General features: G+C 25.9%; 4 protein-coding genes across 4 annotated transcripts; all 4 read left to right on the top strand.

Moving 5' to 3' along the window:
* Positions 1 to 951: 951 nt before the first annotated feature.
* Positions 952 to 1,305, top strand: OCT59_005971 (uncharacterized protein; the record flags this gene model as incomplete). Its single annotated transcript, XM_025328308.2, has 2 exons — positions 952 to 976; positions 1,064 to 1,305. 2 exons carry the CDS (start codon positions 952 to 954, stop codon positions 1,303 to 1,305), a joined length of 267 nt encoding a protein of 88 aa, XP_025167171.2.
* A 1,668-nt stretch (positions 1,306 to 2,973) lies between these two features.
* OCT59_005972 (uncharacterized protein) lies at positions 2,974 to 4,364 on the top strand (the record flags this gene model as incomplete). Its single annotated transcript, XM_025311910.2, has 2 exons — positions 2,974 to 3,223; positions 3,631 to 4,364. 2 exons carry the CDS (start codon positions 2,974 to 2,976, stop codon positions 4,362 to 4,364), a joined length of 984 nt encoding a protein of 327 aa, XP_025167169.2.
* Positions 4,365 to 4,406: 42 nt separating this feature from the next.
* Positions 4,407 to 5,018, top strand: OCT59_005973 (uncharacterized protein; the record flags this gene model as incomplete). Its single annotated transcript, XM_025329551.2, has 1 exon — positions 4,407 to 5,018. The coding sequence occupies one exon, from the start codon at positions 4,407 to 4,409 to the stop codon at positions 5,016 to 5,018; it is 612 nt and encodes a 203-aa protein (XP_025167170.2).
* Positions 5,019 to 10,717: 5,699 nt separating this feature from the next.
* OCT59_005974 (uncharacterized protein) lies at positions 10,718 to 12,654 on the top strand (the record flags this gene model as incomplete). Its single annotated transcript, XM_066140962.1, has 5 exons — positions 10,718 to 10,742; positions 10,829 to 11,025; positions 11,416 to 11,620; positions 11,774 to 11,845; positions 11,951 to 12,654. 5 exons carry the CDS (start codon positions 10,718 to 10,720, stop codon positions 12,652 to 12,654), a joined length of 1,203 nt encoding a protein of 400 aa, XP_065997799.1.
* Positions 12,655 to 14,778: the final 2,124 nt, after the last annotated feature.

Consider the following 14,778-nt stretch of genomic DNA (forward strand, 5'->3'; position numbering starts at 1 on the left):
TTATATTCTAAGATATAGTAATCCATCTTTAAAGATATTAAACATAATTAATTAAATTGTATTCTAAAGAAACCAAGGAATATAAAAGGTGATGAAGAAAGTTTATGTTCGCCACCTAATATTATAATTAAAATATATTTTAATCATTAATTCTTACTGTATCTGTGTCTTACATGAACACAATAATATAAATTAACTGTCATAATTACAACATACAAATATATTATAATCATTATTCTTACTGTATTACATGAGCACAACAATATAAATTAACTGTCATAATTACAACATACAAATTATTATAGTATTATTAATCTAAATGATAAAATATTAAGTTAAAGTTATATATTTTAATCATTAGTTCTTTAATTCTTACTGTATATGTGTCTTACATAAGCACAACAATATAGATTAACTGGCATAATTACGATATATAAATTATTATAGTATTACTAATCTAAATAATAAAATATAAAGTTTAAGTTATATCATTATGACTTAAAATTAGACATGTGGATAGATTAAAGAGAAACCTCATTATTTTTAATTATTCCTTCTATTCTTCATGTCAATAATAGCCCAGTAAAAAGTTCTTGTACCAAATATAGGCCAATTATGAAATGAGCCCATTCGGTATAAAATTTGGCCATATTTATTTTAATTTTATCCCATTTATGGTCCAATTTTTCGTACCAAACGGGCTCATGTATAAATTCAATACAAACCTAATATGAATTCAGTACAGGACTTTTTACTGGGATAGAAATAATGTGTCAGATTGACAAGTAAATTTGCATTGATGTATCAATCTGAATCAAGAACTTTTCTTTTATTTAAAAGCCCTCTAAAATTTTTCTGAAACTCACAAAATAAATAATTTCTGAAACAAATCATTTCTGAAACTCTCAAATTAAAATACTCACTTTTTTAAATATATTGAAATTAATCAACATGAATTCATATCCTGGCCAAGATAGTATGTTTAATAATAAACAATATTTCATTTTATAGTAATTTTTTTTCTTATTTAGCATTTTTACTAACTAAATCTTTGACTTTTTAGCTCTCATCTCTTATTTAAAAAAGCAAAGCAATAAATCATATCGTGGGTTCTTAATTCTACACAAGAATGTTGTTGTTGCTTCAGTAACTTCGGATCTCAAGTGGTATGATCTTGAAAATACCTGGGCTAGTAATTACATAAGAGAAGTAGAAAAAATTTTTACAGATCAACAAGAAGTTATTGAAACATTAAAACAAAAGGTGTGTATTTTTTCTATTTTGCAAAGATGGGGTAACTCTTAAGACGAGCCACATGCATGATGGCCAGGATTGTGTTTTGAACATATGCTATTGAGCTATATGTAAAGATGGCAAGGTCACTGAGATTATTGTGATCATGTGCTTCGGCTTCTGAGAATTACTGTTTGGAGACGCTTGGTAACCACTCCATAGCTCGATATTCAGGCATCCTGTCTTTGTCGTTGGTAAAAGTCTGTTAATTTTGGAGGAGAAATTGACTATGTACCTTCTTTTACTACTAAATAAAAAGTTTACACACTGCTAATAATTTATTTTCATAAATAGATAATATTGAACTAAACAAATGTTATTAGGTGAAGATATTTTCCATTATAATTTACTTGAGGATAATAGATCTGCTTGGAATTGTTTAATTGAATGGAAATTGAATATACTGCTCTTAGTTTGAGAAGTATGAACAGTAGTGATTAGCAATTAAATAAAATGCATAAGATTAATTAATATTATATTTTTAGTAGATTAACAACTGAAGTACTACTAGTTATTTATTTTATTTTATTTTTTCTTACTTTTGCTTTAATTTATATCTTAGTAGTACATTCAAAATATAAAGTTTATCTCATATATGGCCAGCTAGTTTATGAATTGAACAGTTAATTGAACTTGGGTTTGAATTTAATTAATTAACTAAGATGGTTAAAGTTTCAAGACTTAGGAAAATCTACTTCACTCCAGCATACTTACTTATCAAAACTCTTAGCTATTTTAAGTTAATGAAATAAAAATCAATCATGGATAAATGTTGTAGTGATAATATAAATATTTTACTAATTTAAGGTTTATCCAATAAAATTACAATGTTTAAAAAATAATAATCATTTTAAAGTTAGTTGTGTCAATATTGTATAATACTTATAATCAGACGCACAGGTCGAAATGCTAAAAATCGGCAAAAAAAATGGCGCGAAAAGCAGTGGCTATTCTTGGCTATTCTTGGCTATTCTTGGCTATTCTTGGCTATTCTTGGCTGTTTTTGGCTATTTACGAATTAACCTATACTATTTGTAAATAGTTTATACAAATTTGCGAATAGTTTATGCGATTTGCGCCATTTTTTTTGCCTATTTTTGGTCATTTGACGTGTGACGTGATAGTTGATGCATTTAAAATTTGAGTTTAAAATGAAATTATAAGCAATTTTTATTACAATTACACATGTTACTGCAATAACATAAATTTTATTATTATTCCTTCAATATCTATAATGCAAAACAGTTTGATTAAGTGTTAGCTGCTATGGATCAACTTGTCTAACTTACATATAAATTATGATCAGGTAAATGTAAAATAAAATCTATATCAATTATATAATAAAATTAATGAAGTCTTTTATTTATTACTAACATTCACCATCATTAAACATTTCCCCTATCTTTTATGATCTATAATGTCATGTGATGATTATGTGCCAGTTCGGAATTGATCAATATTTAACATATTAAACATATTAAACATTTGTAGTAAAAAAAAAAAAAAAAAAAACTCTTTCCCTTTTTTTTCCATTTTGTTAGTTTTCCGCAGTAATTTTGTGCAAATTTAATTTTTTTAGTTTCTATTTGAAACACCTAAAGGGAAGAGGCCCTAACGGGCGCCTCGGGCATAAGACGAGGTTTTATTGTTCTCATTACACCTATACTCAAAGGGTTGGTTATGTCTTATTTTCCAAGAGCCGACGATTTTGCTCCTGCACCCGGATATGACCATACACCTGCTGGTCTTGACGACTTCATTTTCAACCATGATACTTCACGAACAGTACCTCTTACTGAAGACAGTTTATTGGATACACCTTCATTTCATAACGATTTTGATGATATTAGGCCCTTTTCTTCGCCTAATAAAAATTATATTTTTTCTACAAAATATGAAAAGTTTCACGTGACTCCACATCACAGAGCAGGTTATAACAAGATGTACAATTTTAGGCGCTCAAAAAGTTTCTTTTTTGAGCTGGTTGATCAATTACCAAACACCAATCAACTTCAATTGAATATTTACACAAATGATTATCATATGTCCTCTATCCCGATTAATCACAACTCCATGAGCCAACTCCCAAATTTCAAATTTCAAATATCGAAACAGCTCACGCACTTTTTTTCAACACAAAAAGTTATCCCTCGAAGATTGCAAGAAAAATTTTTTACATATATTCGTAAAAAACTATTGGAGCGTTTGGATTTTATAACATCACGTGCCCAAAAAAGGACAAAAATAATCACATGACTAAAACTTTTTTTAATTTTTCGTATAAAAAATATAGATTTTATTTCGGAATTTACCTTCCATGTAATCATACTCATATAGTGGGTCCGTTGACTAATACTGTTGCGACCTGTTCCATTCCGGTTCCTTTCACAATGTCAAATAATCGTCACGCCTGTATTATTCACCACAAGAATCTAGTCCTATATTTCCTCTCGAAGGATAACAAAATTCCTGACGTTAGTAATTGCAAAACATTCAAAGACTTTCATGCAACTCGCCTCTACAACAGATGGGCTAAGAAGAAGAAATATCAGAATTTTTCGAACCGATTAGGAATTTCTTTCACCACATCATACCATGCGTATAACACTAACGTCGTCGCTACAAAAGGACTTGATTTTATTTACTGTAAAAAATATGGGAATCTTCAATTTATTCCCAGTTCATCTCCAAAAGTCAAGAAAAGACAAGAAGCACGCTTTAATGCTTTGGTTAGGCATACCTTTCACAACGCCAAGCTGGATGATAATGCGCAGACAAATGATAAACTCCGAGCTGCACGACATCACAAATTATTATTTCAAGAAAATCAACGATTCACCGCTCCTATCAGACATCTTCGATACAAGAAAAAATTTATCGAACCATCACAGGGTTATTACACCTTTCCGATTCCATTTCCTGAATCTAAGACCGTATCTGTACCTGTTATAGCGGAGACAATTTGTAATATTAGCTCTGTCGCATCTACATCGAATGATAATCCTATACCCCCAGCTAATACTGACAATTGGGAGAACGTACCTGAACATTATATTCCGTTAATTCCTTGATCTGCAATTTACGAAGGTGGTCTATTGAATCAACCTTCTCATATGAAAGTCTGGAAAAAGAAATTACAACCACTTGCAGTTGGCAGTGATGGCTGGCTAGCTCACATGAAAGAAATCTATGATCATCATGAAATGATGACCGAATATGAACAAGGAAGAATTATTGCTGGAATACAATGGGATACCACTCCTGATCAAGGTGAATACCGGAGGGATCTTTGCAATCTTGTAATGGAAGTTACCAACGCTCAGTACAACTATGAAATGAAATTACTTGAAATCTCATCTGAAGTAATACCCGAAATACCAATCGTATCTGGAGCACTTAAACAAAGTGAACGCAAAAAACGCGAAAAGCGTCGATTACAAAAATTACAAGAAATTGAACGGAAAAAACACGAAGATACTGAAATCTTAGAAGAGTTACGCTCTTGGGTCTACCGTTATGAAACTATTTTTGACGTCAACTATTATAGACGTGAAATTGGTTTGGCATTTCAGCCTTGTGCCATTATGGACGACAGACCGCTTAAACGACGTGCCAGTGATAATGGCAATTTAGATACTCATTATGGTTATCACAAAGATAAAAAGGTTTGTATATTATCCGCCTTGAAGGATTTAGGAAATAGTTCGTCTGCTCGTACTATCTAAGTACTCATTAGTCAAATTTTTATAGATCGATTTATGAATACATTAGTTTCTATTTGTACATGCTTATTAGCATTTTAGTTCATTTTTTACGTTAGATTTTTAACAACTTAAAATAGTGTAAACCACTCCACCTCTTACAGTATTTACAGGTGGCAGCCCTATGGGCTGAAAGAAAAATACGGATAGGTGCTTGTCATTTAATTGTTTTTTTCTCTTATACCTGCTCCTTCATCGGTCGTGTTGTTGGAGTAGTCTATGGTATATAAAAATTAGTTAGGGTCTGCCACTTGGGTAGATGATAAACTAAGTGTTGGGCGCAATTCTTGTAATTAATGCTCTCTTAGAATAGTCCTTCTGACTTCACATAAAATAAATAAATAATTAAACATTTGTAGTTTTATTATAAATACAGGTCAATTTTTTGTAGTAATATTTTTTTCAGATAACAACAGAAATAAAGTTTTATTAAAAGTTAATAAAAGGTTATCTCAATTATTGTTTAAGTGTGCAGTTTTTTGTGTGAAATCCTTTATTCGTGGTTGAACATATATGCCGACGTAAAGTGCTATACTACACGTCTGATTGGATATTTTTCGATATGCGATTAATTATATAAACCTTCTGCTTACATAATTAAATAATTGCTTAATATTTTTAAGTGTAGAAGAACTGACCTAACAATACTACAATTTATGTTAGAGGATGGAGATAACCAAAGAAAAAAATTACAATATAAATGATCAATAAAATAAATAATAGCAAAAAAAGTCCTTTTTTATTAGCATTAATTATCATTAATAATTAATGAACAAAATTCAACCAAATGCATAATAATAATAAATAAGAAAAAAGTCACTAAAAAAACAACAAATGATGATGAAAAAAAAAACCTGAAAATGTAAAAAAAAAGATTGAAAATAAAAAAAGTATTGAAAAATTTATTTTTCAGTTTGAACTAAAAAAAAATAAAAAAAATAAATAATTAAAATAAATTATTTTTAAAAAATTGAAAATGAAAAAACAAAAAAATTTCCAGTTTGAAAAGCCTAAAAAAATAAAAAAAATATCAAAATTTCAGTCTATAAGATCTGGTAAAAAAGGTATTTAAAAAAATTGTCACTAAAAAAAGACAGAATATAAAAAAAATTTAGTCCAAAAAAATAATAATATAAAAATAATTTGGTCTAAAAAAACCATTTGTTCAGATAGCTGCGGCTATACTTGCCACAGGAATATATCCTATCCCATTTGTCATAATCCCATTCCAATTCAATTCCAATTCCATATCCCATCTCCCATTGGTCGAATTTATCACATGAATTACGTGATGCTAATGCAAAATTCCAAAAGGTTTCACACACATTTTAAAAAAGGAAATTTATGCGCTGATCACACAATTCCGGCCAGAATTACGTATTACAGAAGTTTAATATTATTCTACAGACCTACATACCTAATTTTAAGAATTTACTGATTACTTTTCAATAAAATTTATGTTACCCTTATTTTACTAAAACTTAAAGGTTATATTAAATGATGAACTGAGTTAAAGTTGCCTTACAGGTTTTCCATAGGTTTGTATAAATTTTACATATTAATTTTAACTAGAATTGTATATTACAGGAGTGGGTTTAAAAAATACTTTATTTAAAACCAATATTTTATATCATTAAATTAATTTTAGTAAGAGGAATCTATTGGTAGTAAAATTAATATTAATTAAATTATATTATAAAATATACAGTATTTCTTACATTATTTTTTACTTAGTAATTTTAAGAAATAATAATTTGTTTGTCCATTTTATAAAAATAAATTTTTTTTTCATTATAATATATTATTTTCCATTATGTATATAAAATTATTTTTTCATTATAAAAATTTCTCTTCATTATAAAAATTTTTAAAATATTTTCCATTATAAGTTGATGTAACAATAAAAAATTAGTTCTTATAAGTCTTGTAAAAGTTTATAAAAAAAACTTACTGTATACTTCCGATATTAAGCACCCCCGAAAATCAGCACCCTGGCCAGAATTATGAAAATTTTGGCCTATGTTATGCTGTTGCTGGCCAGCATTACGGTCAAAAAAGGGTGCTTAATTTCGGAAGTATACGGTATATGCTAATACTGATAATTCATTATAAAAATATATTTTTGTATAAACATTTTAACAATAAAATAATTTAAAATTTTACAATTAATGACAGATATTTATATTAATTAGAATTCTCATTTTTAGATGATAATTTATAGATGATTTTATATTCTGATTAATGAAAGAACTAAACATTTAACAGAAAATGGCTTGATATTTAATAAAAAAGGGCTTGGGTTTGGTAGAAAGTGGCTTGGTATTAACTTTTAATAAAGTGGCTTAATGTTTAAGAATTAAGAGCAGTGAGATATATTAACTAGTAATAATAGTATCATAAGGAGCTTTATTACCCACCCCAAGAAAGATCTTACTTTTAACCAATAATATTCAATTACACATATAATACTAATTTTAACCAATAAAAATGTTTAATTTTGTGTCATGTAAGATTTTGCTTAACCCTAAAATATTAGCTAATACATGAAACAAAAGGCTTTGTATTCAAAAAACATGCTTAGTATAATGGCTTGACATTCACCAAAAAGGACTTTGTTTTCTAATTTTGAATTTCAATTTTAAATTTATATTAATATATACTACAATATAAGATGAATATATTTAACCCAATCAATGATCAATAAATTAACAGATTATGTGATATTAAATGATATAAATGCTCAATAGTATAATACTTATAAATAATTAAATATATAAAAAATTATGAAACATATTAAAAACAAATCTTTTTAAAGAAAATATTAAAATATTATAAATATTATATTTGGAAAATTTTATATTAAAAAAAAATCATGGGGATTTATTTAGGTGGCAAGTATAGCTGTGGCTGCCAATCATCATTAATAATATAGACTAAGCTTATTTTCGTTAATTAACAAAAAAAGTTTCCTATTAAATTTCATTACCCATAAATATGGAATAAATCAGGTGAGGTGCAGACAATCAACAATTCAAATTATTATTTTGATCCCCTGTCGCACTAAGTGTCACTCATGATCATCTCATACTAATTTTTAAAAATTGCGAGTGATTAGCTGAGTTTATAAATGACTGGGAATCTTCGTTTAGTTATTTCCCGGTCTTCATATAGATAGCCGGGAAATTACTAATTTTAGTTTAAAATAGTTAAAATAGTTATTATTTAATAAGTGACATGCTCCAGGGGATTACCCATTTATTTCCAACTCCCCATGAAATAAATAATACAAATGTGACAATTTGTTTAGTATATTATAGATGATCAACCAGTCACTTAGTTAATTATTTGTTATAAAAAAAATTATTTTTAAGACTTTAGAATACATTGTATTGATTAATAAAATAATAGTCAACTGTTCAACATTTAATATATATAAATATACATTGGTTAGTTCATTTAATGTTTGGTATTTCTAGTATTTTTTTTTTCATTTTTTTAGAAGGTCTAAGCTAATAGTGTTTTTATCATTAATTTTATTTTGATAATAATAAGTTAACTTAAATTATCATATTACAAGTCTACCTTAAAAAATGTGTGCAACCCTGTGGTGTTGGACAATTATTTTCATGTTTATATTTTTTATAAATTACCCATTTTGTTAAATTAGATGTACAATTTTACTGTTTTGTATCATTAGGAAATAATTACATGAAATAATTATACAATCTTATAAACTAGTATGTTACAAAAAAGCTATTTGATACAACTTATGCAAATATGTATTTATTAATTTTTGATCAAAAGATTTTTACTACTGTAAGAGATAACTTGATATAGGATTTTATGCTTTACTACAATAATAATCCAGAATTAAACTATAAATAAGTCTTTTTATAACTAAGAATATTTTAATTATACCATTTTTAAACTAAATTTGTAATTTTGAATTTCTTAATATACTTAATTTAATATTTTATCATTTTCATGTTATCTTCATATTGATTATTAATAGCAATATTAGTAATAATCATTAAAGAAATTTTTTTTTTTTGCAATTTTGATTTTACATAAATAAAATAGATAAAGTAAAATTAATTTGAAAATATTATGTTAATGCCACACATCTTTTTCACTTAAATGTTCATTTCTACATCAAACTTTGATACTTGCAAAATAATGACAACTTTTAAAATTATTTTAATGTTTTCAATTTAAATCCAGTAGAAATATTCTTTAATTTTGAATAAAACTAAATTATCATTATGATTTCATGTAAATTGAATAATAATTCAATATCATGTACTACAATTCTTTATAAAGGTTTAATTTGATTATTATAATCTTATATCATTAATATATTATTTTATTAAAATGAATATACGCTTTAAAGTTTATTTATTTTGTATACAAAAAAGAATAATTATTTTTTTGTGTTAATGTACAAATAATTACTGGTAATTACTAACGATTACCAAGTGACTAAAAAAGAAGATTAAAATGTATCTTTGTGTTACTATAAATGTGTCACGTGCTGATCACGTATTTATCTAATAAACTATTAATGTCCTGCGTGAAAAGTATGACGAATTACGCACGCAACTTCATCCGCAATTAGATCACGCAGTTTTATGAGAAATAATCAGTCACTCCGCAAAATGACATTTTTACCAATGATTTAAAGTTACGTAATAAAAAAATATATGCTAGAACTTTCAAGAAAAACATGATTACGCAAGCAACCCAAATTAACAATATTGACTTTTAATAGTAGTTGTACTAATTAATACAGTAATACATCTTTAAAAGGTATGAAACATAACTAATAATAAAATTAATTAAATTAATTAAATTATATTCTAAAGATATAATAATCCCATCTTTAAAGATATTAATTACTATCTTTAAAGATATTAAACAATTAATTAAATTGTATTTAAAGTAACCAAGGAAATATAAAAGATGATGAAGAAAGTTTACGCCGCCTAATATTATAATTAAAATATATTTTAATCATTAATTCTTACTGTATCTGTGACTTACATGAGCACTACAATATAAATTAACTGTCATAATTACAACATACAAATTATTATAGTATTGTTAATCTAAATAATAAAATATAAAGTTAAAGTTATATATTTTAATCATTATTAACTTTTACTGTATCTGTGTCTTACATGAGCACAACAATATAAATTAACTGTCATAATTACAACATACAAATTATTATAGTATTATTAGGCTAAATAATAAAATATAAAGTTAAAGTTATATATTTTAATCATTATTAACTCTTACTGTATCTGTTTTACATGAGCACAACAATATAAATTAACTGTCATAATTACAACATACAAATTATTATAGTATTGTTAATCTAAATAATAAATATTAAGTTAAAGTTATATCATTATGACTTAAAATTAGATATGTAGATAGATTAAAATGAAACCTCATTATTTTTAATTATTCTTTCTATTCAATAATAGAAATAATGTGTCAGATTGACAAGTAAATTTGCATTGATGTATCAATCTGAATCAAGAACTTTTCTTTTATTTAAAAGCCCTCTAAAATTCTCTGAAACTCTCAAAATAAATAATTTTCTGAAACTCTGAAACTCAAATTAAAAATTCAAATATATTGAATTATTAATAATCAACATGAATTCATATCCTGGACAAGATAGTAAGTTTTATATAAACAATATTTCATTTTTATAGTAATTTTTTTTTTTATTTAGCATTTTTACTAACTAAATCTTTGGCTTTTAGCTCTAATCTCTTTTTTAAAAAAGAAAAGCAATAAATCATATCGTAGGTTCTTAATTCTACATAAAAATGTTGTTGTTGCCTCAGTAACTTCGGATCTCAAGTGGAATGATCTTGACAATGCTTGGGCTGGTAATTATATAAGAGAAGCAGAAAAGATTTTTGTGGATCAACAAGTTATTGAATCATTAAAGGAAAAGGTGTGTATTTTTTTTATTTTGCAAGGATAGGGTAACTCTTAAGACGAGCCGTACAGGAGATTGACCAGTTGATATCAAGTTTGAACATATACCATTATGTGTCCACATGTGATGATGATTCAGTTTACTGGATTTGAACATACGTTGGGGAATGAGTTATATGTAAAGATGACAAGATTGCTGAGTTTATCAAACAATAAGCCTTGGCTTCTGAGAATTACTGTTTGGAGACGCTTGGTAGTAACCACTCCATAGCTCGATATTCAGGCATCCTTTCTTTGTCGTTGGTAAAAGTCTGTTAATTTTGGAGGAGAAATTGACTATGTACCTTCTTTTACTACTAAATAAAAAGTTTACACACTGCTAATAATGCTTTCTTACTAATGATAGCTAAATATAGAACGCTTGGAGTATAAGAAGGAATTCAAATCATTTTGGAAAATCATAATCCAAGAACATCATGAAAAAGAGAATTTAACACCTAAGACTAAATTACTCACTGAAGATCTTCCTCAATCTTCTCAAGTTGATCACAAAATAATTAATAAGAGTATTAAAATAAATGATGATGATAATACATCTAATTTACTTATTGGTAAGTCATATTATCATTAAATCGTCTCAATAATTTTTATATTTATATTATTTACCAATTTATTATATTCAAATATTAATTTATTAAAACTTCTAAACCAAAATGAGGATCATTATTTGTCAAAGCAAAATGAAAATCCTGAAACTTCTAAAGTAAATCACAAAAAAATTAATAAGAACATTAAAAGGAATAATGAAGAAGTTACAGCTGATGATCCATTTATTAGTAAGTCTGATTATCATTAAATTGCATTACTTTTAGCATTAAATGGCATTACTTTTTTTTATATGATTCATTAACTTATTATACATTTAAATATTAATTTATTAGACCTTAAAAAGAGACAAAGACAAAATGAAGATTATATTGGTTTGGCATATAAAGATCTTGTTTCAGGTAATATCATCAGCTTCATTAAATTTCTAAAGGAAACATTATTAACAAGGTCACGAAGGTCATTATATTCAGCAAATGAATCAGTTCTTCAAGTAACTATAGAACTTCTTTTGCCATCAAAATATCGTGTTCCTGAACTTTGCTTAATAATGAATACTGCAGTGAATAAGGGAAACGGTAAATTTGGTTTTCTTGATGTTTTTGTCCTAGGAGAATGCTATACTAATATTGAATTAAAATATATTCCACTAACTGGGTTAGTGAGTAATACTGATGCAAGAGATTTAAATGCAAATGAATTGGGAGAATTAGATAAAGTAATTGAAAGAGAAGATGAAGATATATTGCTAAGAAGACAATGTAAATATTATGATAAAAAAACTAATAAATATATTCGCACAACTATAAATGATGTATTAAACAATGGAGCAAAGCAATTAGAAAGGTACATGAGAATAATTTCAAAAGGACAGGCAAATAAATATTCCACAGGAGTATGTGATGAACGAATTAAGATAGTTAATTCAAATCCTAATAAGTTGATAGGATTTGTTATTGTAGTAATAGGATTTCGTCGAATAATATGGAGATCCGTTGATGAAAAATCAACTAATTATAGATATATTAAGATTAATTAATTTTTATAAAAAAAAATATAATATACTATTTAATATCATATTTTTTAATAATTTTTAACTTTCTAATTTACCTTACTAATTATACGTATACAAAAAAATTCTCCCCGCTTAATTTATATTTAGATTAAATTTATTATATTTGATTATATACTGCTTTAAATATTTTTTAATACTTATATAAAGAATCTTCCCACTCATTATTTTCAGGGATTCATTTTTAGATTATTACGTTTAATTATTATATTTTACCTTAAAATTATTATTATTATTTTAATACTTATACAAAACTTTTCCTCACTCATTATTTTCAGCATCTTACTTTAAAATTATTATTTTTCTTAAACATTTTTAAATTATTTTTTTTAAAAAAAAAAATTATTACAAATATTTAGCTATATATATCAAAAGCAATAGTAGTAATAATTTACTAATAAATAAATTTACTTTGAAAAATAAAATAAGTAATTTGATCAGATAGTCTCCATTTCAATTTTCTCGTTCGTCTCGAACGTTTCGAGGGTCACATAACGTCTAAGGTTTTTCATCATACCCCGTAACCCGTATGTCATAATCTTGAAAATTTGAACTTAATCAGGAAAAAAACCTTTAGGAACTTTGTTATTAGATTTTTCGTTGTGATATTGTATTACCAGAATTAACTGTCAAAATTTATTAATTAATCTGCATATTTTCGCCGGGTTCATCTGTTTCCTCAACACAGTTTTGGTGATTAAGTCAACAACAATAGATAGATTGTAAGAATGGTAATTATATATAAGATGATATTAAAATATTAAAAACCATTTTTCATACATACAGTCATAGTCTTTTTTCATGAGGGATGTAAAACCCATCATAATATATTAAATGGCTTGACTTTACACGTCGATACACAGACTGGATTGATTTCCATCAAAAATAATAAAAGTCCTTTTGATAGGAATCTCTAGACAATCTCAAGTATCAATAATGTTCATAGATTGGATAAATTAATCTATTGAAAGAAAAATTACAAATGTCAATAAATTACACCGTTTATTTATATTAGATTTTCCGAATAAATTGTTAAATTTTTTCTGGAAGTATCAAATAACTGACTCATATTCTTAATATTTCTTTATCACGTTGCGTTACGTAAATTCAAATTTGTATATGATTTTTTACGTCATATAAGAGTTAACTTTCACTCAATAAAATACTTTGTTCCACAAAATTTATTAACAATAATCACGTATTAATATATAAGATTTAATTAAATAATAATATGCGTTATTAAATCTTAAATTAAATTTTCGTTCAATAAATTAAAAATCACTACTATTGTTTTGTTTAATAATGATGAAATTACAATTAATTCCTCCTGGTTTCCAAGCAAATAATACAAGCTTCCATAAAATTTATTTAAAATTATAGTATGTATCAAAAAGTAGTTTTTTAACATTTACTAAATAAAATATTTACCAAACTAATTATAGCAACGAGATATCGTATCTAGTAATACACTTTAGAAAAATTATTAAATTCGTTAAAGCAAAATTTTAATCAACTTTTTTATAGCATAACGTATATAACAATTTGACACGACGCTGATACAAAAAAGAATATTGAATATTTACAATATTTACGATAAATAATTTGAAATTATTAAAGCGTAAAAAATTAAACTGATACTATTATATTTTTCTCTAATAAGTGATATTATTACTTAACATATTCAATTAATTTAATGTTACACGGTGATATGGTAATAATTCCGCAGTTTTGGTGAAAAAATTTTTTTTATTCAGATGATCTGCACGGGGATAACTACTATTCTGAAAAAAATACGATAAAATAATTTACTAAAAAATTTAGCGTAATTTAACTCGTAATCATTTAGTTGATTAATCATAGTTCAAATATCTCTCCTTTTTTTAGAAACGAACGAATTCAAAATAAACATGTTTTACGTTTTAGTCGCTTTACGTAAATATATTTTTTTTTTGTGGCGCTAGCTGATTTATTCAATATCGTTACACGGATTCGTCATCATTACATCATTGTGCATTTAAAGTTAAATACGATTCTTGGACACAAAAATTTATATAAAATTGAAATGGCTTTAATGTTCCATTCCGGTCTTTC

This window comes from Rhizophagus irregularis, chromosome 14 (genome assembly GCF_026210795.1).
Source record: "Rhizophagus irregularis chromosome 14, complete sequence".
Classification (NCBI taxonomy): domain Eukaryota; kingdom Fungi; phylum Glomeromycota; class Glomeromycetes; order Glomerales; family Glomeraceae; genus Rhizophagus; species Rhizophagus irregularis.